Source organism: Alexandromys fortis, unplaced genomic scaffold (assembly GCF_014885135.2).
Source record: "Alexandromys fortis isolate MF-2015 unplaced genomic scaffold, M_Fortis_MF-2015_v1.1 scaffold_14, whole genome shotgun sequence".
Classification (NCBI taxonomy): domain Eukaryota; kingdom Metazoa; phylum Chordata; class Mammalia; order Rodentia; family Cricetidae; genus Alexandromys; species Alexandromys fortis.
In genome coordinates, this window is record NW_026067910.1 from 19,739,736 (window position 1) to 19,764,065 (window position 24,330).

At 46.7% G+C, this 24,330-nt stretch overlaps 1 protein-coding gene across 2 annotated transcripts; it reads left to right on the forward strand.

The window, feature by feature from the left end:
- Positions 1 to 12,365: 12,365 nt before the first annotated feature.
- Ppp2r3b (protein phosphatase 2 regulatory subunit B''beta) lies at positions 12,366 to 17,929 on the forward strand. 2 transcript variants are annotated; one of them, XM_050138155.1, is made up of 13 exons: positions 12,366 to 12,782; positions 12,934 to 13,119; positions 13,326 to 13,429; positions 13,679 to 13,781; positions 14,086 to 14,160; positions 14,412 to 14,498; positions 14,580 to 14,736; positions 15,172 to 15,220; positions 15,536 to 15,625; positions 15,887 to 16,062; positions 16,612 to 16,730; positions 16,813 to 16,919; positions 17,281 to 17,929. In XM_050138155.1, the coding sequence occupies exons 1-13, from the start codon at positions 12,516 to 12,518 to the stop codon at positions 17,417 to 17,419; spliced, it is 1,659 nt and encodes a 552-aa protein (XP_049994112.1). In that variant the 5' UTR covers positions 12,366 to 12,515; the 3' UTR covers positions 17,420 to 17,929. The 2 variants fall into 2 exon arrangements, with proteins under 2 accessions (XP_049994112.1, XP_049994113.1); XM_050138156.1 differs by lacking the exons at positions 16,612 to 16,730; positions 16,813 to 16,919; positions 17,281 to 17,929 and adding an exon at positions 16,151 to 16,605.
- The last annotated feature ends 6,401 nt before the right edge of the window (positions 17,930 to 24,330 follow it).

Genomic DNA, 24,330 nt, shown 5'->3' on the forward strand with positions numbered 1-24,330 from the left:
TCCTGCAGTCCACAGGCGCTTCCCCTTCTTCCTCCTGAACACAACAGGTCTAGCTAGCTTGTACAGCCCACTATACTACACTGTCACACAGGGGGAAGCATCCCGAAAAATTAACATTAAAGAGATATTGAAGGACACAAGGAAATGTTTGCCCTGTGCTTTCCTGGTGAGGTTGTCTGGGGGAATTCAGACAACCAGGAAAAGCAGGAACCTGACCTCAAACAAGATAATAAGTCTTTCTCCAATCAGAAGGCTGGTGATGGCTCTGTTGCTTTAGTAGTATTATTCCTGAAACTCAGAACAAACTCTTGACAAATGAATAATAATAATAAAAAAGCAATCTTTGTGCAAAGTTGACTACTTAGAGAATAATGGAGCTAGGCTTAACGTGTTTATGAACACTATTGTTTGCTAGCACATCTTCTTCAGTGAGAAGGTGATCAAAAAAAACCACAGCTGCATTATTCTAGGGTGTTTTTGGTGTTATTGAGAAAGGGTTTATCTGGGTGGCTTTGGAACTCATTCCATAGACCACGCTGGCCTCAAACTCAGAAAATGTGACTGCCTCTGCCTCCTGAATTATGAGGTTAAAGGTGTGCTAAATGTGGATATTATCATCTCAAATGATCCAGATTAAAGATAGGTCTTAATTTCAAAATCTTAAGAAAAATCCTTAGAGGTTTACCCAACTCTGTGGGTTTTAATTTCAGAGGTAATCAATTTGACCACCAAGAATAACCATCACAACATCCAAGACAGAAAGATGAGAAAGAATTCCTACCTACAGGAGACAAGGAGAGCAGGGGAGTTATTTCCAAAACAATGCTTTTCCTACACAGAGGAATCATGGGGATTTTACTTAGGGAATCTGCACGTGCTCGTGTGGAGCTCTGCCTGGAGCTAAGCTTGCTCAGATGACAAATCCACTTCTGAACAAGATCACAATTTAAAATCAAAGACATTAAGGGACATAGGGACACTCTTGCATAAAAGTCTGTCAGGGTCATTTAAATGAAAAAATGATGAAAAGAAATACCTGAAAATCAAGTAAATGACACAAATAAAAGTCAATTGCTTTGGTGCCAAAGCAGTCTTGTCAGTCTTGGTCCTTGATCTGAAAAATAACTTTACCAATACCACAGTTCTCACAGATGTAAAAGATAGAGAGGACAAATAAGAAAACGTCAAGAGAAAGACACCTAACAGCACTGTATATTCAGCTTTTAGATGAAAAGTAATGATGATCTCTACTAACCTCAGAACCAATCTGCTTTCTCCTCTGAGCAGGCAGGCTTGGCAGAAGGCCATGGCTACTTCCATGCAAGACCAGAAAAAAATTCATTTTAACAAACCCTAGCTGCTGTCTTTCTCAGGGATATGACATCACTATAAAGAATTTTATTCTTTCCTTTTTACTTTTTTTTTTTTTTTTTGGTTTTTCAAGACAGGGTTTCTCTGTGGTTTTGGAGCCTGTCCTGGCACTAGCTCTTCTAGACCAGGCTGGCCTCGAACTCACAGAGATCCGCCTGCCTCTGCCTCCCAAGTGCTGGGATTAAAGTCATGTGACACCACCACCCGGCTTTTTCTATTTTTTTTAAATTAGTTATATGGCATTTTTCCTGTATGTGCCTGTACACAGTACCTACAGAGGCCAGAACAAGGCAGGAGATCGTGGGACTGGAGTTACAGCAAATGGTGAGCTACCATGTGGGTTCTGGAAAAGGAATGCGAGTCCTCTGTAACAACACAGTGTTCTGAACTGCTGAAGCATCTATCTAATGCCTCTTTTTTATTTAAAATTTATTTCCATAAGTTGTTAATTAAAAGATATTACAACACATTTCCTCTTTATCTCTTCATTCCATCCCTTCTGAAATCCTTCCAATTTCTTCCTTGTCAAGAACCAGGAAATAAACATGCTGAAATACGTGAGGACAACCTACTGCATCCATTTTGTTGGTTGTATAAATATGGATAATGGGCTGGGCACATTGCATTGGATGACTTTTGGAAGCTAATCCCTGACTGAGGCTAATTCTCTCAAATGGAGGAGAATTCCACTTTTTAATTAGCATCTGGTGTCTGATACTGACTAAGTTGCCTTGGACTAGAAACACAATTGAGAATAGATAACTTTGGATGGAAAATACCTTAGCAGTTAAGAGCGTGAAAAATTCTATCAAAGAATCCAGCCTCTATTCTCAGTACATGTAGATGCTCACTACAATCTACAATCTACATCTCCAGTATCAGGGATTTTGATACCATCTCCTGGCCTCCTGGGCCATCAGAAGAGGAGGAGAATTGCATAATAAGAATTATTTTTCAAGCTGTGTGTGGCAGGGCATTCTATTAGCACTAGCAATCTGGACACAGAGGCAGGAAGATCACCTTGAGGTTTAAAGCCTGTGCATCATAGTCTAAACACACACACACACACACACACACACACACACAGGAAAAGAAGAAAATTGAATAACATACAAGAAAAGGAGCATTGAAGAACTGTGACAATATAATACCTCATTAAAGTAAATCATTTTCAAAAATATATATGGCCAGGCATTTGAGCACAGGCTGGTAATCCTGGTCTCTTGGAGAAACTGAATATTCAACAGTGGGCCACCACCTTACCAAGCAATCTCAAATGTCTCCCTTGACATTGGATTCTCCCAAACTCAAAGACAGAATGGCAGAGTGGGATCAGAAACTGGACTCCAATGGCATCTCCCAGGCTGCCCTGTGCCTTCAGGAATCACACACTGCTTTCCTCTCACAGGAGATCATGTTACTGGGCACCGGTTACTCAGGGCTCTTCAGAAAGACAGACCCAACAGGATACATGGGAGCTACAAGAAGTCACCTGTTCAGGAGTGTTGGGGGATCTGGCTCAAGATTAGAGGCTGAACCATCTCAGAACAGGCTGCCTATAATGCCTATCATCAGATACCCTGCAGGCTTGGCTGCTGTCAGGACTCAGCCCAAGTCTCCAGACCCCAATGTCAAGGATAAAGCCATGAGGTGTAAGCAGCTGCTCATATGCTTTGGAGTCCCAAGTCTGGAAAGCTTGAGTTCCTGTTGTCCAAGGGTAGGGAAAACAATCTTCACGCCAGGAGACGGATGGAGATACATGTTCTGTCTTGGGCCAGAATGGGTATGTTGGATCCAGGGGGGTTATGCAAAGATAGGGACAGACCACCAAATCTAATAAACCAGAAGCAAACTTTATTCCAGAAAACAGAATCCAGGAAAAAATAAAATAAAATAAAAAATCTCCATGGGGCACAAAAAGCTTATCAGCTAGCTGAGACCACAGCCAGAAATGGATTTATGTTAGGCTGTGACAATGGACAGTTTTTGAACCCAGCTTTTTAGAGTAGGGGCACCAAGCATTAGGTCTGAAGAATGGAAATTTTACAGTCTCAAGGGAAAACTTAGTTACAGATTGTCTTACTTTACAATCCCCATTACCAGAGCTTTTCAGTTACACTAGTGTTTGCACTTAATCTATTGTCTTCCTCGGTACTCCCAGATGGTGTTTGCTGAAGCCCGTGTCCTCTCCTTTGATGCTGCCAGTTTCCCATAGCAGGGATCATGGGTAGCCCAGAGGTCATGTATCTATTTCCTAGATTGACTCAGCTCATATCTGTAGACTAGCTCTCAGTTTGCAGAGAGATACATTGACCTTGTGAATAGAGCTATGGGTTGTAAAGCAGAGTAACCCACTGTTGATACTTAATCCTCAAGGTGCTGACGGTCTGTTCGCATTCTCCTAGGCTTACAACTTTGTCTTTCCTTATTTCTACATTCCTATTTCTGGAATCAACATTTTTGTATTATTACTCTTGGACCCTTTAGGTAGTGTCCATCTCCTGTGGCGGGTGTCCCTTTTCCATTTAACCCATCAGCCGCCATACACCTCTCTCCTCTGATATGGTCCCCACAGTAGCTACCCAGTGCAACTTTCCCCACGTGCTTCTTGACACAGTCACATTGACCCTAAAGGCCACGTCAGTCATAAGAATTCATGACTCTGAATTTTCACCTTACTACCATCTCATCTTTCAGATGAAGAATGTCAGACACATAGAAACATAGCCTCACTGAAGACTTGACTGTGGCACCTCTAGCATACCACTTGGTTTTTGTTTGTTTGTTTTTTGTTTTGTTTTTAGTTTTTTTGAAAAAGGGTTTCTTTTTGCTGAGCCCCTCCTCCAGGGTTGGGATCTGGGACTGGGTATTTTTCCCACAACAGCCACATGTTCCATATGCCTGAATGTGATTTCTACAGCATGATCTCTATGTACACCACCAGCTTCAGTTGGTAAATTTCCCCCATTCTGGTCAGCTTAACTGTTTCTCTGAACCCGAGGAATTGACCATTGAGCTCCCGAAAATCTTCTGGTGTTCCTAGAAATGGGGGGACTGCCCCCAACCATGGTCTTTAAGACTATAGTTGTGCCCTTTGCTGAAATTCATCTCTGGATTGCTTCCCTTAGCTAAAATTGTGTTTGGATGACCTGGGGCCAGTCCTCCTGAGACTGGGGGCACAGAGTCTCTCAGATTCTTCTTTCTCTTTTCTTTCCCCCCCCCCCACCGTGTTGTCTGTTTTGTTTTTGTTTTGGTAAAGGCTGCTCAGAGTGATCTCTGGCCTCTCCGGCTTCCTAGTTGCCCTGACCGGATCAAGTCAGGCAATAGCACCCCACCCGGGTCTTGCAGTGTTCACACCAATTTACATCCCACCTATAGAGGAAGAGATGTCTCCCTGTATTCCTTGTGGTGTCACCATTTCGCGGGTTTTCACAGTTTCAGCTACGGGTAGCAAGCCATCCATGTCCATTCCCCTTAGGATGGACGCCTTTTAGAGGCCCTAAAACCACAGACCTTAAAGCCCTACTTCTTCACTCCTTCCCTTACTCCACCAGTGTCCTGCCAGCTCCACTTTTACAGGACTTTTCTAACTACTGTCAGTGCACAGGCCAACGGAAGGAGTTTCCTAAAACTGTCCCTGCTACTGCTACTGCTGCCAATAAGATTGGTTGGATCCATGAGGCAGCTGTTTTCAATTACAGCCTTTTGCTCACCACCGCAGGTGTGGCATGGTGGCTCAGCAATAGGGCAGATCCTACCTCTAGGTCTCTCTTATTATTAAATTTAAAGTCCCTGCAGCTCAAAAATTATGGCTTTTCCATACAACATGTGACTGCTGCCATTTTGACTAAGGTCAAGTGACCTTACCATCATCTTAATTGAGGTCAGGTGACCTTACTGACATCTTAACTGAGAGTCAGGTCAGGTGACCAAGTCCTGTCATCTTTACTGAGGTAAACCCTGCCTGGTCCCCTGGTTTACTTATGTTTTTGTCTCTAAATTTCTCTTGATGACTCTGTTGCATGTGTGTTTTGCACAGTGGCATGCCTTTGATAGGGCCTACCAAGAGCACCCACTTCACCCAATTCCTGTTTGCTCTGTGTGTATGTTCATACATGTAACTTAAATGCATCTATGTTTACTGTTAAATGTTATAATTGTCTGTTCATTGTATCTCATTACAGACTACAAAGCAATAAGTCTCATGCTTTAAACTGGCATGTACTTTTAAGTCTTTTACAAAAATACTTTATATTTAATCCAACCCTGATTTACCTGTTGAGAGCCAATACAGTCAAGCTTAGACCCAGCTCTCCAGGCAGATTCTATACAGTAGTTACACCTGATAAGTAGTCCTTAACTGCTCAGAGATCTGGGGAATATGGCATTTAAATATTTAATTATTAAAAAAAACTTTTCATAACAAAAAGAGACAGGTTGGCTCCTAGCAGCCACACTCTACTTCCTCCAAAGAAGACAGAAGACAAATGGGCACAGAAAAACATCCTTTTGCAATTCACTTCAACTGCCAAACACTGCCCACTGGGCAAAACTGCCTTTTATCTGAGCCAGGTGGTGGTGGTACACTCCTTTAATCCCAGCATTCAGGAGGCAGAGGCAGACAGATCTCTGTGAGTTCAACGCCAGCCTGGGGTACAAGAGCTAATTCCAGAACAGGCTCCAAAGCTATAGAGAAATCCTATCTCAAAAAAAAACAAACAAACATGCCGGGCGATGGTGGCGCAAGTCTTTAATCCCAGCACTCGGGAGGCAGAAGCAGGCGGATCTCTGTGAGTTCGAGACCAGCCTGGTCTACAGAGCTAGTTCCAGGACAGGCTCCAAAGCCGCTGAGAAACCCTGTCTTGAAAAAACAAAACAAAACAAAAAAACCAACAACAACAACAAAAAAACCAACCAACCAACAAACAAAAAAACCAACATACCTACCAAAAAAAAACTGCCTTTTAATCTAAACTGAAGATCTCAAGATGTGGACAGAATCAGTGGAATCGACAGCCTAGCTGCTCAGGTCAAGGTAGGCTTGTCTTCCTAAAGATTTCTTACCCCACAGGATCTTCTGGAGCTTGGCAGGCCCTACATTAAACAGCAAAAGGCAAATGCGACCTTCAGTGACCATGGAGGACCCTGAGGAGTAGCTCAAGGTGCCAACCAAGTGAGTTCTCTGTTGATTTTTAATCCGGAACTCAAGTAAAATTTCAGCCTTCTGAAAGATCTCTGATGTGGTTTGGCAGCTGAGAGGTTTTGTCAGTTTAAAAGGACAACCTTCCCAAACAAATTTCAGTAAAACACAAATATAAATACAAAACCTGCAAGTTATAAAGGTGTGAGAGCAAATACAAGTAATCAAATTTCTCTCTCATGCTGCCTCTCAGAGTCTTAAAAAATACTTTCCACTGTGCAAAAAATATCTGTCACAGTCATTTTGAAATAATTACGCTACTGTTTATACGAATTTTTTTTGCTTTTTTTTTTCAAGACAGGGTTTCTCTGTGGTTTTGGAGCCTGTCCTGGAACTAGCTCTGTAGACCAGGCTGGTCTCGAATTCACAGAGATCCGCCTGCCCCTGCCTCCCAAGTGCTGGGATTAAAGGCGTGTGCCACCACTGCCTGGCTTGTTTATACAATGTATAAGTCTAAAACGTCTATGGATTAAGTAAAATGCTGCAGATCCCCAAGCAGTGGCAGTGGGCAGCAGGTCCCGCAAGAAACCAGTCCCAAGCAGGGGTGGCACAGTTCCCTGAGTGGCTGCAGCAGGCCACAAGGAGAGACAGATAGATGGGCATGGCACATGTCTACAAAGGTGGCTGGTTCTGGGCAGGGAGCCACGCGGCAGGCAAGAGACAGAGACATGGATAGGCACGCCATCAGAGTGAGGTTAGATATTTATTTAGTGGGTTATGGAGGAGAAAGGGGAAAGGGGAAAAAGAAGAGGAGAGAGCGAGAGAGAGAGAGAGAGAGAGAGAGAAAAATAAGAGGGAAGGGAAGGGGAGAATTGGGGAGAGGTAGAAGCTGCCTCTTCAAGAGGGAGATGGAAAAGAAAAGGACTCAGGCTGGAAGCTGAAGATCAGCTTGCCTCAGTGGGTGGGGGAGGGAGTGGGTGAGGCTTGTCTCTTAAAGTGACAAAACAGTTCATTACACAGCCACCTTTTCTCTTCAGCAGTCACAAGGACAACCTGATCTCTGGTCAACTAGCAGCAGGAATCTATGTGTGCAGCCAGCTCTGGGTGCAGCTGCTTCCCTCAGGCCTGCTGCCCATCTCACATTCCTCAGTGGCCCCATTCAGAGTGAGTAAAGGCCCCCAGGAGAGTTGAGAGGAAAGATGCTTCCCCCTTCACTTTCTTTGCTTCCTCTTCTCACCACCTCCCACTTCCTACTTCCTTCTTTTCTGTTATGTACTAGGAGAGGCAGTTCCAGGGTAGTCTTCCTAATGGGTTTAGGACATGTCCAGGGGCTCTGTCTCCTCCTTCCTTTTAGGTTGGTTCCCTGTTTGGTGTTTCCTTTCATTTCCATGGATGCTTACCACTGATCTCTTTCTGTGGAGCTGAGAAGGTTTTTTTTCCCCACAGTGTTGGTCTCCACTCTGTCTGTGAGCAGAAGGGAGGAATGTAAGCTCCCTGGAAAGTCCTTTGGGTAGGAAAAACTTGACCATTAGGTGCTGGTGTACTGGATACGCATGGCCTTGCTGTGTGAGACAGAAGGTGCAATTGGACAGATGGTGGAGGCTTTGACAGAGCTCTTGCAAGGTTTGCAGAAGTTCCTCAAGTTCCTGTCAGTCCAGGAGAAGTGCAGGTGAGGAAATGCCAGCAGCCCTTGTTTTTAAGTTCTGAATCTGATGCTACCTGGCTGTGTTGTGTTGAATGATATCTCTGATCTTGTGTCTGTGTTTTCTGACTCCCACGCCGGATTCCCTGGCACCCACTATACTTAGCATATGTACCCAGGTCTTAACTCTTGCTTTCCACTATTGACTTTTTAAATTGTCTTATTTGAGATGGGTGACTGAACTTTGATGTGGGAAGGTCATATGTCTATCTGTTGCTTTCATTGGTTAATTAATAATGAAACTGCTTGGCTTGATAGGTCAGAACATAGGTGGGTGGAGTAGACAGAAGAGAATGCTGGGAAGAAGTTAAGTGAGGTCAGACACGATGGAGCCAGCTGCCAGGTCAGACATACTGAATCTTTCCCGGTAAGGCACCACCTTGTGGTGCTACATACATTATTAGAAATGGGTTAATCAAGATATGAGAGTTAGCCGAGAAGAGGCTAGAACTAATGGGCCAGGCAGTGTTTCAAAGAATACAGTTTCTGTGTTATAATTTCGGGGCATAAGCTAGCCAGGTGGCCGGGAGCCAGGTGGCAGGAACGCAGCCCGCTGCTCATCACTATAAATGGCGCCCAGACGTGGATGACTGAATCCACAGAAAGCCTGAGAAGGCTTGGGAAAGAATAGAGTAAAGCATGTTTTATTGGTAGCAGCAATTTCTTGGGTCTGCTCCGCTTGCTAGAGGCAAGCAAGTGCTCTCATCTAAGAGAGGCTTCCTGGCTCGGCTTTAGCTGCAAAACCCTGCAGCTCTTTTAAGAGGGCCTGCCACAAAACCCTTAAACAGTGTTGATGAAAAGCTGAACACATACTTTTTGGGTTTTCAGCCATAGCAGGAAAAAAGTTGCACTGTTTTAAAATGCTGGCGTTCTGGTCCATCCTGCCAGGGCAAACTCTGACTCTTTCAGACAGGCAGTCCAACTGAGTGTGGTCTGTGAGCAGAATGCTGAAGCTTGCTTGCTGGCAGGGACCTTGAAATGCCATAGAGTTGTGGCAATAAAAATGGCTCTGCCATGAGGCTGGAAATCTAAGGAATGGCCTGGATCTAGCCAGCAAAGCCATGGCTTTAATCCTACCCATATTGCTCAGTAATTTAAAGGCTCATATGGTCAGAAAGAGAGAGAGAGAGAGAGAGAGAGAGAGAGAGAGATACAGTAAAGAGAGATTCAAAAACAAAAAAAACCTTTAAATGATTTACAGTGTGTTAAAAAATATGTGCAGGCTAAAAGTTAAAGTTCTTAAAGTAAAAAAAAAAGGAAGAAAGAGAATAGTTGGGTGTGGTAGTACACACCTTTAATCCCAACACTTGGGAGGCAGAGGTAGATTGACCTCTGAGACTTCAGGGGGCAGAGGTAGATTGACCTCTGTGACTTCAAGGTGTGGTAGCACACGCCTTTAATCCCAATGCCTGGAAGGCAGAGACAGAAGGATCTCTGAGAGTTCAAAGACAGTCTGGTCTACAGAGCTATTCCAGGACAAAGATATACAGAGAACCTGTCTCAAAAAATAAAAGTAAAAGAAATAGAGGTTAAAATAAAGCCACATAAAGATGGAAAATACACAGAGAATCTTGATACTGTATGCTATTATGCTCTCTTTGAATTGTTTGAATGCTGAGGAAGGAGCAACAGCTGCTAAAAGATATTTGTTTATAAATGCTGCTGAACTAATCTAAGATAGATATTTTGAAAATACCATGACTTTGAAATTTGGATCTAAGGTTATGATGCTTTGTTCTGGGGGTGTCTACATTCAGACCAAGGCTTTGGGGACCCGTGTTGGACAAGGGTAGAGTCTTTGCTGCAATGGAAATACAGGGAATTGAACAAAAATGTGGGAATATTCTGTTGGACTTTAGCGTCCAAACACTGAGGAGGAGTCACCCCCAGGGACCACCTCATACACCACAGCCGATGCAAAAGCATGAGGATTTTATTAATTCTGTCATGACAGGGTCCCCCAGCATTCGGGAAGCTGGGAGACCTCGAATAGCTGGTACAGTCTACTTTTAAAGGGGCCACAGAAGCAAGGGAGTTTGTTCTTTGACTATTCTGATTGGCTTATTCGAAAGGACTATTACCAATAACTGACTGGAGAGCTGTTGCCAGATCAGATGAGGTAAGAAGTCATTTTGACCCTGTTTCCCAGGGGACCGAACCAAAACATACGTACATGGGTAATTGTTCAGGAACTGAGTACGTTCGAGTGTATCTGTTAGGTCCTTGGTTCCCAGGGGAGGAGGGGAAGCACTATGGCACAGAGGCTGAGAGGATTCAGAATTGTCAAAAATGGCTTCAGGATTGTCTTAAAGTCTTAAAATTCAGTGTAGTTCTAAGGGGTCTACTGGGTTTAGGAGAACAAAGTGATTATTTGGTATCCCCAAATCACTGTCCACCAAAGCATTTATTTATGGTCTGTAAAACTTAATACAAAGTCACCAGAGGGCCACCAGGTATCTCATTGCGACTGCCCTGTGATGTGCATTTTCTCTTTTAATGATGGCTTGCGGGATCCATGGTTAGGATGCCCATTGCTCACATGTGGAATCTTGGCACACGTGTTAAGTGATAAGAGAGCACCTTGGCCTGGACCTCAAGTAACCCACATCCTAGTCCTGCTTCTGTAATGTCCTAGAGTGGTGGTCTCAGGGAAGTCAGTTTCCCTCTCCAGCCTCAAGTTTCCTTTCCTCTAGCCATGTGTTTGTCTAGGGGAACACTACGTGTGTTGTCTGCTCTCAACTGTATGGCTTGCACAGTCTCCTACTTTGTTTTCAGCAAAGTATAACTGTGATGCTTAGTGAGAATCAACATGTGTTCAGTGGGAAGGGGACAGAAGTGCTCCCCGTTGCCTCTCCTTGCCTTAGTCGTGTTGCTTGAATTCCTTATTAACCTAAGGCCATTTATATTTCATTCATTACGGATCACCAACTTCCCAAATAGATTTCAGGTCTTCACAATATAAGACACAGTTAGACCATTAAAGTATAAGTGAGACTAATGTAATTTTGATCGCCTTAGAAGCTAAAGTAAAAGTGATATATAATGCAGAAAAACTTCCAGACTTCTTCCAATCCGAAGTCCTAGAAGGAATGTATCATGTGACCTTTTATTTTACAGGAACTGCGGAAAGACTTTAAAACTGACCTTTCTGGCTGAGTGATTGTTACAGGGAGTGAGGAAGAGCCAAACCGAGACAGTCTGGCTAGTTCCGATCATTAGAAAGCAGCCATCCTTTCTATTGACGCCTTAGAATTTCATACAGATATATGCCACTGAGTCCTCAGAGCCGGGAGCTATTTATATCTCACAGGCATGGATACGTGCTTACCTTGTATAACTTGGCCACAAATATCAGATTTTTAAATGCAGGCAGATGTTCTCATCCCCTGAACTCACTCTGAAGCAAGCCTGTACAGATGTGGATGTAATTATGAAGATGCCCTTGGTGGACTTAACTTAGAAAAGAAAATGGCTAGAAAGTACATAGTGTTGGAGGCTACAATAAGTTCTGTCGTGGTGAAGGAGATCTGTGTGTTTGGATATGGGAAAATGTTCAGAGATAATGTCAAATAAGAAAGTGCAGCGTTGACGCTGAATGCATCTTCTTCTCTATAAAAAGACTGGGAGATGCAGTTTATAAATTGAGATGCATGTTTGTATGCACCGATGTGTATTTTCCAGAAGCTGTAAGCAGCAGTTTTCTTTGGAAGGCAGAGTGATCGCCTTGGGAGGGAAAAAGACCTCGCTTCTATGAATTATTTTACTCTCTAGACCTTTAGGAAGTCGACCCGTTAGGTGGATGGTGCAGAGATGACGAATGACTCTGTGGACGCGGATGACGGCTACTGATGACGCGCACGCTAGGTGGGCGGCGCGGGTGAGATGACGCATGGCTCTACGGACAATGCCTTGCCTGGAGCGCCTGGTTTGAAGCCTGCTCGCACAGCAGGCGTGATCGCGCGTACGCCGTCGCCATGGAAACGGTCGGCGCGTTCTGATGACACAACCAATGTGGCCTGCGCCGCAGACGAGACAGTTCTAAACCGGCACTGCACAGGGGGCGTGTCCGCGAGTCAGTCACCGCCCCCAGGGCCCGCCATGTTGTGGACCGGTGCGCCGTGATGACGCAATCCTCTGTATTCTGGCTGTGATGACGTAGTTCTCGCGCGCCGCGGACGCACCCGTCCTGAATCGACGCAGCAGGCGTGTCCGTGCTTCTGCTACCGCTGTCCTCGTCCGTCTGCTTTTCCGGTCCGCGTGTTCGTTGCCCTCCCGGTCCGTCCACGCGCACTTCCGCCCGTCATGCCGCCGCTGCAGCCCGTCCTCAAGCGGAAGGTGGACGAGCTCTTCCTGCGCTGGCTCAGCGACCCCAACACCCAGCGCGCGCTGCACGACGGCCTTCGCCGCATCCGGGACGCGCCAGGGAGCTATGACGTCACCCGCGGGGGCCCGGGAACACCTCCTGATGTCACCCGCTACAGACCGGAGCCACCTGATGTCACCTGCGTGCTGCCCCTCGCCTGCTCCCGCCCTGTGCGTGCCTCCTGCAGGAGCCCGGGACACAGGAAGGTGAGTGCACAGGACGGGGACCCCGGGGACATGCCGGACATGCCTGCAGACGTGTTCACACGTGCAGACACCTGTACACACATGTTTATCCTGTGCTTACCCCGTGCTCGTGTGTGCTCACCCTGTGCTTACCATGACCCCCGGTCCCCAGGTGCAGCCTCCCCAGGAAGACCCGCCCCCACCGGCCTCCAGTCGCTGCATCCCCGCTTTCTACTTCCCACATGGGCGACCGCCAGAGACACTAGACGTGGACGCTGTCCTTAACCGTATCAAGCGAGTCTTCACGGAGTTCCCGCAAGAGCGGGCCACCGTAGAGGACATGGGTCGCGTGGCCAAGGTGGGTGTTGGGGGTTCATGGGGACCACGGGATATGCCATGGCAAGGGACATGGGATGAATGACCAGGGTGGGGATGGAGGCCATGGGTACTGGCCATGGATGGGAAAGTTGCCCCTCCCTCCAACCCCACCCCTTGACAGCCCTACTCCTCCTGCCAGCCCCACCCACCGAGCCTCCCGTTCTCCCTCCCCCCGTCTCCCCCCAGGCCTGCGGCTGCCCGCTCTACTGGAAGGGGCCACTGTTCTACAGCGCGGGCGGGGAGCGCACGGGCTCCGTGTCCGTGCACAAGTTTGTGGTCATGTGGAGGAAGTGAGTGGGAGAGCTTGGCTGGAAGTGGGGGCGGTGACATCGTCGGAATGGGCGTGACTGGAAGCAGGGGGCATGGCCGGGAGCAGGGCTGGTGACATCATTGGCGGGAGGCGTGGCCAGGATCCATGTCCCTGCACACTTTCGTTGCCCATCGCCCAAGCCCACGGTGAAGGGAGTGCAGCGAGGTTCATGGTCACGTCTGGAAGCGGGGTGGGCGTGTGACATCGTCGGGTTGGACGTGCCCCCCAGGATCCTCCTCACGTGCCACGACGAGGCCGCCAGGTTCGTGCAGCTGCTGATGGCGCCGGGGAGCGAGGGGCTGGTGCAGGAGGATTTTGTGCCACTGCTGCAGGTGCGGGGGACTGGGGAACACAGATGTGTGGACAGGTGAACACGTGGACAGAAACGTGGACAGACAGACAGGCAGGCACACAGTTACCCAGGCAGGCACAGACATGCACATACGGACAGACAGGCACAGAAGTGGAAGGACAGGCAGACAGACTCACAGAGGGAGATTTGCACGCGGACACAGACACGGAGGGACACAAGGACCAACGGACACGCAAGACTGACACAGACACGGACTGACAGACGCACACGCACACGGTCCCTCCCCCAACCGTCAGGGCTCCTCCTTGTTCCCCGTTCCCCAGGACGTGGTGAACACGCATCCTGGCCTGTCTTTCCTGAAGGAGGCGCCCGAGTTCCATTCCCGCTACATTACCACAGTGAGTAATGGCCACGAGTGCATGATCCCCGTGACCCCCTCCCCATGATCATCACTGTGGGGTTGGTGGACGGGCCTAACATTGGCTGTCACTCAAAGTACGTCACCATGGAGAGTGACGTATCCGTGACTCTGCCAACACCGCCACCCCGCACAGACACCATAACTCCCACCCTGACCCCCAGACCGACCCTGTGACCCCCTGACCCCTGTGCTGACTCCCTGACCCCACATTGAACACGTAACCCTCAGGTCATCCAGAGGATTTTCTACACTGTGAACAGGTCGTGGTCAGGTCGGATTACGAGCACCGAGCTGCGGAGGAGCAGCTTCCTGCAGGTAGGGGCGGGACCTGGAGCCAGTGGGCAGGGCCTGGAGCCAGTGGGTGGGGCCTCCGTGATCTCACCCAAACATCCCCAGAACGTGAAGCTGCTGGAGGTGGAGCCTGACATCAACCAGCTGACTGAGTTCTTCTCCTATGAACATTTCTACGTCATCTACTGCAAGTTCTGGGAGCTGGACACGGACCATGACCTGCAGGTGGACGCGCGGGACCTGGGTCGCCACTCTGACCATGGTGAGGGGCGGGATGGGAGGGGCTGGACCTGAGTGGGAGGAGCTTCAGAAGGGGTGAGACCTGGGTGGGAGTGTCTTTGGATGGTTGGGGTCTGGGGTGTGGGCGGGGCTTGAGTGGGAAGGGCTTCATATGGTTATGGGGTCTACAGGTAGATGAGCAAGACCACAGTGAGGGGAAAGAGGATGAGGCCTGGGGGTTTGGGCGGGGCCTGGATGGGAGGGACTTGAGTATGTGGGAGGGACCTGCAGGTGGGCACACAGAACGTAATGTGCCATGGCCACCACAGTCAGCTGTGGAGGAGGGGCAGCTACTGCATTGGGGCTGAGTGGGGGTGGGGCATTGGATGGAGCGAGGCCTGCAGTACAGGGGCGTGGCTGACCCAGGCCTGTCAGTCATCAGCCGTGACCCTCCAGCCCTGCCTGCTTTCTCCCACAGCCATCTCCTCCCGGATGATTGACAGGATCTTCTCAGGTGCCGTGACGCGGTATGTGTGGGGTGGAGAAGGGTGTGGGGGAGCAGCAGGTGGGTCCCTGGGTGTGGGCGGCACTGCTCATGGTCTTCATCACATGACCAAGGTTGTGACATCCATGGGTTTGGGTGTGGCCACTGGGCTGTGATGTTGCTGGGATGTGGGCATGGCCGCATGGTGATGTCACTGGGAGTGTATGAACTGTGATGCCACTCATAGGTGGGCGTGGCCCCTTATCTCACATTGCTATCACTGCGTGGGCATGGCCGCTCCACCAGCTGTGACCCCATCCCCACGCAAGGCCCCTGTCGTGCCTACCCCTCCCCCCAGAGACCGAAAGGTGCAGAAGGACGGGAAGATCAGCTACGCAGACTTTGTGTGGTTCTTGCTTTCCGAAGAGGACAAGAAGACTCCAACCAGGTGGGCGTAGCCCCATGCGGGTTCCTCCATGGTCTGTGGGACCCTTGTGTCCCATGCCCGTGACCCATGTGCAGTGCATGTGCTTGTCACCCTGTTCCCCAATGAGGGTCGCTGCATGTCTCATGCCGTGGGCCCACATGTCCGTGTGTATGGGAACCCTGTTCCATGTCTATAAACCGTGGGTGCATGTATCTGTTTGTGTTCCTGTTGCTGTGTCCCTTGTCCATGTCCAGGCTGACATGGCCCCCCTACTCCCCACAGCATTGAATACTGGTTCCGCTGCATGGACTTGGACGGTGATGGTGTGCTCTCCCTGTATGAGCTCGAGTATTTCTACAAGGAGCAGATGCAGCGCCTGGACGCCCGGGCCATCGAGCCGCTGCCTTTAGAGGACTGTGTGTGCCAGATGCTGGACCTGGTGCAGCCACGAATCCCAGGTGAGTGTGATGCGCGTGACTGGGTGCTGTGCTCTGTGGGCATAACCTGTCATTCATGGTCTCGTCTCCCGTGTTTGTGTGATCCCAGGTGAGTACCACACGTGTAGCTGGGTATCATTCCCCGAGGCTGTGGACCCGTCACACTTGGTCACCCCTCCTGTGTCTGTGTGATCCTGGGTGACTGCCACACGAGTGGCTATGTGTCCTTCCTCATGGCTGTGACTCCCACCACATGTGGTCAACCCTCACGTGTCTGTGTGGTCCTGGGTGAGCAGGATACGAGTGGGTGGCTTTCCACATGGACTGATCCCTCTACATGACTCGGATTCGTGCTGTGTGGCCAAGCCTCCCACGGGGCTACTTCCTCCTACCTTTCCGTGAAACCCAGTCATGAACCCCATGACCTCCACAGCCCCACTGCCCCTCCCCCTGTCACTCCGTGGCCCTACCATCCTTCCCCCGTGATTCCAAAGCCCCACCTTCCTTCCCCTGAAACACCACAGCCCCACCCTCCCGCTCCCGTCACCCCACTGCCCACCCACCCTGCAGGGAAGATCACGCTGCCTGACCTGAAGCGCTGCAAGCTCGCCCATGTATTCTTCGACACGTTTTTCAATGTGGACAAGTACCTGGACTACGAGCAGCGAGAGCAGGCATCCCTGCTGCGGGTGCGTGTCCCATGTCCCCCTTGTGTTCCTGTGTGAACCCCCACACTCCTCCATATCTCACGGATTCTCTTGCACCTCGCAGGAGAGCGACCCCGATGGGCCTGAGCTCTCAGACTGGGAGAAGTATGCGGCCGAGGAGTACGACTTCCTCGTGGCTGAGGAGGTGGCCGGGGACCCGTGGGATGATGAGTGAGCACGTGGGCTTGGGTAGACATCTGGTGATGGGTGTGGGCATGGGGTTCTTGGGTGGGCACCAGGTGATGGTTGTGAACGGGTCTTAGGTGGATGCATGGGCATGGGCAGGGTTCGGCTGGACAAGGGGTGAGCATGTGTGACTGGCTGTCCTTGGTCGTGGTGTTGCTCCAGTGACCTGGTGCCCTGCAGCATGTGGATTCTGTATCACGTGTCTCGGGCCCAGGGCATGACTCTTGTCTTAGGAGCCCCTGCACCCTGCCAGGAGACTTCCAGGAACAGCGGGTGACTGGGCTCCTCTGCTCCCACCCGACACCCTAGCCCTGCCCACAGCCCTGACCCTGTCGCCTCCCCACAGCCTCCCCTCTGAGCTCAGCCCCATGGAGCAGAAACTGAACACCCTGTGGTCCCCGCTGGCCCAGAGGTCGATCGTCCAGACACTCGCCTCGTCGGGAAATGTGGACCTGTATACATGTGTGGACAGGGACCACGTGTGACTGGGGAGACCACATGACATGGGAGACACTGAAGATTGCCTGCTGCTGCCCTGCCCGCATGGTCACGTGACACTGGAGGCCGATGACTGCTGCCCCACCCTGCCTGCGTGGTCACTTGACATGATGGGACTGGCCCTGTGGATCTTTGTGGACAGACTTGTTTCATAAACTGCTATTTATTTGACATGGAATTTTTCTGTGCCTCCCTTGTGCCCGAGGTCATCATGAGATCCTCTGCGTGTGTCCTGGTGGGTACTGTTCTGTGTGTCGGCGTGGACTGTGGCCCTTGTGGCACTATCGTGTGACTATGTGGATAATGGCCCATGTGACCATGTGGACCACAAATGTCATGTGGCCGCCTTCACACAGCTGTGTGCATGTGGGACAGTGTCCACGCGGACACATGATAGTGCCACACAGGACACAGTCCACACGGTCACATGGGCCAGCAATCTGCCATGCTCTTGGGTCAGTAGGATCAACATAATAAAAATGGCAATCCTACCAAAAGCAGTCTGTAGATTCAATGCAATCCCCGTCAAAATCCCAACACAATTCTTCACAATCAACTTTATATGGAAAAACAAAAAACCCAGGATAGCCAAAACAATCCTGTACAATAAAGGAACTGCCTGAGGCATTACCATCCCTGACATCAAGCTCTATTACAGAGCTACAGTGATGAAAACAGCTTGGTATTGGCATAAAAACAGATGTTGACCAATGGAATAGAATCGAAGACCTGGATATTAATCCACAAACCTATGAACACCTGATTTTTTGACAAGCTAAAATTGTTCAATGGAAAAAAAGAAAGCATCTTCAACAAATGGTGTTGGCATAACTGGATGTCAACATGTAGAAGAATGAAAATGGATCCATATCTATCACCATGCACAAATCTGAAGTCCAAATGGATTAAAGACCTCAATATAAGGTCTGACCACAATGAACCAGAAAGAAGAGAAAATGGAAAGTAGCCTGCAATGCATGGGCACAGGAAACCACTTCCTACATATAACCCCAGTAGCACAGACAATAAGAGCAACAATGAATAAATGGGACCTGAAACTGAGAAGCTTCTGTAAAGCAAAGGACACAGTCAAGAAGACAAAAGGGCAGCCTACTGAATAGATCACCAACCCTGCATCTGACAGGGGACTGATCTCCAAAATATATAAAAAACTCAAAAAATTAGATGTTAAAATTCTAAATGATGCAATTTAAAAATGATGTACTGAACTAAACAGAATTCTCAAGAGAATTTCAAATTGCCAAAAGATACTTAAGGAAATGTTCAACATCCTTAGCTATCAGGGAAATGCAAATCAAAACAACTCTGTGATAACATCTTACACCTGTCAGAATGGCTAAGATCAAAAACTAATAGGTTATGCTGGAGAGGATGTGGAGTAAGGGGAATGAACACTCATCCATTGCTGGTTGGAATACAAACTTGTGCAACCAGTTTGGAAATCAGTGTGGTGGTTTCTCAGAAAATTGGGAATCAGCCTACCTTAGGATTCAGCAATACCACTCTTTGGAATATACCCAAAAGATGTTCGGTCGTACTACAAAAGCATTTGTTCAACTTTGTTCATAGCAGCATTATTTGTAATAGTCAGAGCCTAGAGACAATCTAGATGCCTCTCTACTGAAGAATGGATAAAGTGTGGCACATCTACACATTAGAGTACTACTTGGCAGTAATAAACAATGACATCTTGAATTTTGCATGGAAATGGATGGAATTAGAAAACACTATTTTAAGTGAGGTAACCCAAGCCCCCCCAAAATAAATATAATATGTGCTCACTCATAAGTGGATACTAGCCATAAAGGACATTGAGCCTATAGTTCACGATCCTTGAGAAATTGGGGAGAATCCAAGGAAAAACATATATAGACTCACCTGGGAATTGGAAACAGACAAGATCACCTGACAAAATTGGGAGATGGGGCTGGGGATTAGTAGGAAGGGGAGAAAGAGAGGGTTGAGGAGAACTTAAGGGAATGGGATAGTCAAGAGGGAGGAAGGACAGATATGCAAGCAAGGCAAGAGATATTTTGATTGAGGAGCCATTATAAGGTTAGCAAGAAACCTGGCTCTGGAGAAGTTCCCAGGAATCTGCAAGGATGACCCCAGTTAGGACCCTAAGCAATAGAAGAGAGAGTTCCTGAACTGGCCTTGCCCTGTAGTCAGACTGATGATTATCTTAAATATTACCATAGAACCTTCGTCCAACAACAGATGGAAACAGGCAGAGAACCACATAGGAGCACTGGACTGAGTTCCCAAAGTCCGGCTGAAGAGTGGAAGGAATGAGAATATGAACAAGGAAGTCAAGACCATGAGGGTTCACCTGCTGGGACAGTTTGCCTGAGCCACTTGGAGCTCACCAACTCCAACTGGATTGGGAGTGAAAGAGCATGGGATCAAATTAGTCTCTCTGAATGTGGTTGACAGTTGGGGCAGACTGAGGGGCCACTGACAGTGGCACTGATATTTGTCTCTACTGCATGTACTGGCTTTTTGGGATCCTATTCTCATTGGATGTACACCTTGCTCAATCTAGATGTAGTAGGGAGGGCCTTGGACTTTTCACAGGGCAAGGTACCCTCTCATAGGATTGGAGGGGGGGTGGCAGGGGGGTGGGTGGAAGGAGGGGGAGGAGGGAAAGGAGTGGGAATTTGGATTGGTATTTTTTAAAGTAATAAAACTAAAAGAAATTCTTCTGTTGAGAATTCTCTGTTCAGTTCAGTCCCCCTTTTTTTTAATTGGGTTAATTAGCATTTTAAAGTCCAGTTTCTTGAGTTCTTTATATATTTTGGAGATCAGACCTTTGTCTGTTGCGGGGTTGGTGAAGATCTTCTCCCAGTCAGTAGGTTGCCTTTTTGTCTTAGTGACAGTGTCCTTTGCTTTACAGAAGCTTCTCAGTTTCAGTAGGTCCTATTTATTCAATGTTGCCCTTAATGTCTGTGCTGCTGGGGTTATACATAGGAAGCGATCGCCTGTGCCCATATGTTGTAGGGTACTTCCCACTTTCTCTTCTATCAGGTTCAGTGTGTTCAGATTGATATTGAGGTCTTTGATCCATTTGGACTTGAGTTTTGTGCATGATGATAGATATGGGTCTATTTTCATTCTTCTACAGGCTGACATCCAGTTGTGCCAGCACCATTTGTTGAAGATGCTTTCTTTCTTCCATTGTATACTTTTAGCTCCTTTATCGAAAATGAGGTGTTCATAGATTTGTGGGTTAAAATCCAGGTCTTCTTTTTTTTAAAAAATATTTATTTATGTATTTATTTATGTATTTATTTATTTATTATGTATACAATATTCTGTCTGCGTGTATGCCTGCAGGCCAGAAGAGGCACCAGACCTCACTACAGATGGTTGTGAGCCACCATGTGGTTGCTGGGAACTGAACTCAGAACCCCTGGAAGAGCAGGCAGTGCTCCTAACCACTGAGCCATCTCTCCAGCCCCCCCAAAATCCGGGTCTTCTATTTGATTCCATTGGTCGACTTCTCTGTTTTTATACCAATACCATGCTGTTTTCATTACTGTAGCTCTGTAATAGAGTTTGAAGTCAGGGATGGTAATGCCTCCTTTATTGTATGAAATTGTTTTGTCTATCCTGGGGTTTTTTTTTTTTTTCATATAAAGTTGATTATTGTCCTCTCAAGATCTGTGAAGAATTTTGATGGGACCTTGATGGGAATTGCATTGAATCTATAAATTGCCTTTGGTATAATTGCCATTTTTACTATGTTGATCCTCCCAATCCTCCCAAAGAGCAAGGGAGATCCTTCCATTTTCTGGTATCCTCTTCAATTTCTTTCTTCAAAGACTTAAAGTTCATGTCAAATAGATCTTTCACTTCCTTGGTTAGAGTTACCCCAAGATATTTTATGCTGTTTGTGGCTATCGTGAAAGGTGATGCTTCTCTGATTTCCCTCTCTGCTTCCTTATCCTTTGTGTATAGGAGGCCAACTGATTTTTTGGAGTTGATCTAGTATCCTGCCACATTACTAAAGGTGTTTATCAGCTGTAGGAGTTCTTTGGTGGAGTTTTTTGGGGTTGCTTATGTACACTATCATATCATCTGCAAATAACAAAAGTTTAACTTCTTCCTTTCCAATTCGAACCCCTTGATCCCCTTATGTTGTCTTATTGCTATTGCTAGAACTTCAAGCACTATATTGAAGAGGTATGGAGAGAGTGGACAGCCTTGTTGTGTTCCTGATTTTAGTGGGATGGCTTTGAGTTTCTCTCCGTTTAATTTGATGTTAGATGTCGGCTTGCTGTAAATAGCTTTTATTATATTTAGGTATGGCCCTTGTATCCCTAATCTCTCCAAGACTTTTATCATAAAGGGATGTTGAATTTTGTCGAATGATTTTTCAGCATCTAATGAAATGATCATATGTTTTTTTTCTTTCAGTTTATTTATATGATGGATTACATTGATAGATTTTCGTTTGTTGAACCAGCCCTGCATCTCTGGGATGAAGCCTACTTGATCATAATGGATAATTTTTCTAATGTGTTCATGGATTCAGTTTGCCAGTATTTTATTGAGGATTTTTGCGTTGATGTTCATGAGTGAGATTGGCCTGTAATTCTCTTTCTTGGTTGAGTCCTTGTGTGGTTTTGGTATCAGGGTAACTGTAACTTCATAAAAGGAATTTGGCAATGACTCTTCTGTTTCTATATTGTGAAATAGATTAAGGAGTATAGGTATTAGGTCTTCTTGGAAGTTCTGGTAGAATTCCGCATTGAAACCATCTGGTCCTGGGCTTTTTTTGGTAGGGAGGTTTTTGATAACAGCTTCTAATTCTTTGCAACTAACAGGTCTATTTAGATTGTTCACCTGGTTCTGGTTTAACTTTGGTATATGGTATTTATCTAAAAAAGTGTCCATTTCTTTTACATTTTCCAGTTTTGTGGCATACAGGCTTTTGTAGTAAGATCTTAGATTGAAGTCAACTTTGTTAGAAATTAGTATGCCCACACCTGCTTGTTTCTTAGGTCCATTTGCTTGATAAGCCTTTTCCCAGCCCTTTACTCTGAGTAGGTGCCTGTCTTTGTGGTTGAGGTGTGTTTCTTGTAAACAGCAGAATGTTAGATCCTGTTTTCGAATCCAATCTCTTAGCCTGTGCCTTTTTGTTTTGTTTTGTTTTGTTTTGAGACAGGGTTTCTCTGTGGCTTTGGAGCCTATCCTGGAACTAGCTCTGTAGACCAGGCTGGTCTCAAACTCACAGAGATCCGCCTGCCTCTGCCTCCTGAGTGCTGGGATTAAAGGCGTGCGCCACCATTGCCTGGCAGCCTGTGCCTTTTTATAGGTGAGTTGAGTCCATTGACATTAAGTGATATTAATGACCAGTGGCTGTTAACGCCGGCTCCGGTCATTGGTGGTGGAGTTTGTGTGTTTCCCTTCTTCGAGTTGTGCTGGTGAAGGGTCTCTAGATGTCTGAGTTATTGTGGGCATTGTTGGACTCCTTGGTTTGTGATTTTCCTTCTATTACTTTCTGTAAGGCTGGATTTGTGGCTACGTATTGTTTAAATTTGTTTTTATCCTGGAAATTTTTGTTTTCTCCATTTATAGTGAACAAAAGCTTGGCTGGGTATAGTAGTCTGGGCTTGCATCTATGGTCTCTTAGTTTCTGCAGTACATTTATCCAGGATCTTCTGGCTTTCATGGTTCCCATAGAGAAATCACGTGTAAGTCTGATAGGTTTACCTTTGTAAGTAACTTGACCTTTTTCCTTCGCAGCTCTTTATATTCTTTCTTTATTCTGTATGCTTTGTGTTTTGATTATTATATGGCGAGGGGATGTTTTTCTTTGATCCAGTCTATTCGGTGTTCTGTATGCTTCTTGAACCTTCATAGGTATATCTTTTTTTAGGTTGGGAAAGTTTTCTTCTATAATTTTATTAAATATATTTTCTGGACTGTTGAGCTGCACTTCTTCTCCTTCTTCTACTCCTATTATTCTTAGGTTTGGTCTTTTTATTGTGTCCCAAATTTCCTGAATGTTTTGTGAGAGAGTTTGTTGGATTTGCTGTTTTCTTTGATCAGTGCGTTTATTTTCTCTATGGTATCTTCAGAATCTGAGATTCTTTCTTCTATCTCTTGTATTCGGTTGGTTATGCTTGTTTTAAAAAACATTTATTATCTTGCAAAGGGCTCTTGGAACTTGCATATCAGCACAAGAGTTTGTAGGACATTCAAAATCTTATCAAGAGTCTCCAGAAATCTCCACATCTTCCCAAGAGGAATTTTTTTTAGCTCAAGAGGCTTAAGCACATTCATCATCTACTCCACGAGATTGTGGACTTTCTCAATCTTTAAAAGATAATTTAGGAACATTGCTATCTACACAAGGTGCTAGAAAAACACCATCATCTGCCCAAGGGTCTATAGTAACTGCACCATCAGCTCAAAGTGTTGTAGGAATTCAGACTTCTTTGGAACATCCTCTGGGTACTTCCCAGTTTGCTTTAGAGACGTCAGAACCTTTGCCATCTTCTGAAGAGGTTTATAGTACTTTAAAATCTATCTCAAGGTCTCTAAAACTTTGACATCAATCCTAGAGACACTGAGACTTTCAACATCTGCCAAAGGTGCAGTGGGCCCCTCCATAAGTGACCAAGTGATATTGAGATCACCAACAGTTTCCCACAAAGCTCTGGAATTTCTCCATCTGACCAATGGTTTGTGAAGTCTTCCTCATCTTAAATGGGGCCTATTAGACCTTCACTAATAGATAAAGGTTTACAGGAAATGTCTTCGGTTGAAAACGCGACTTTACAAGATTCACCACTGCAGAAAATCTATTCGGGAAATCCATTGTCTACTCAAGGAGCTCTAGGACTGTCCATATCAACCCAAGAATCTCTTG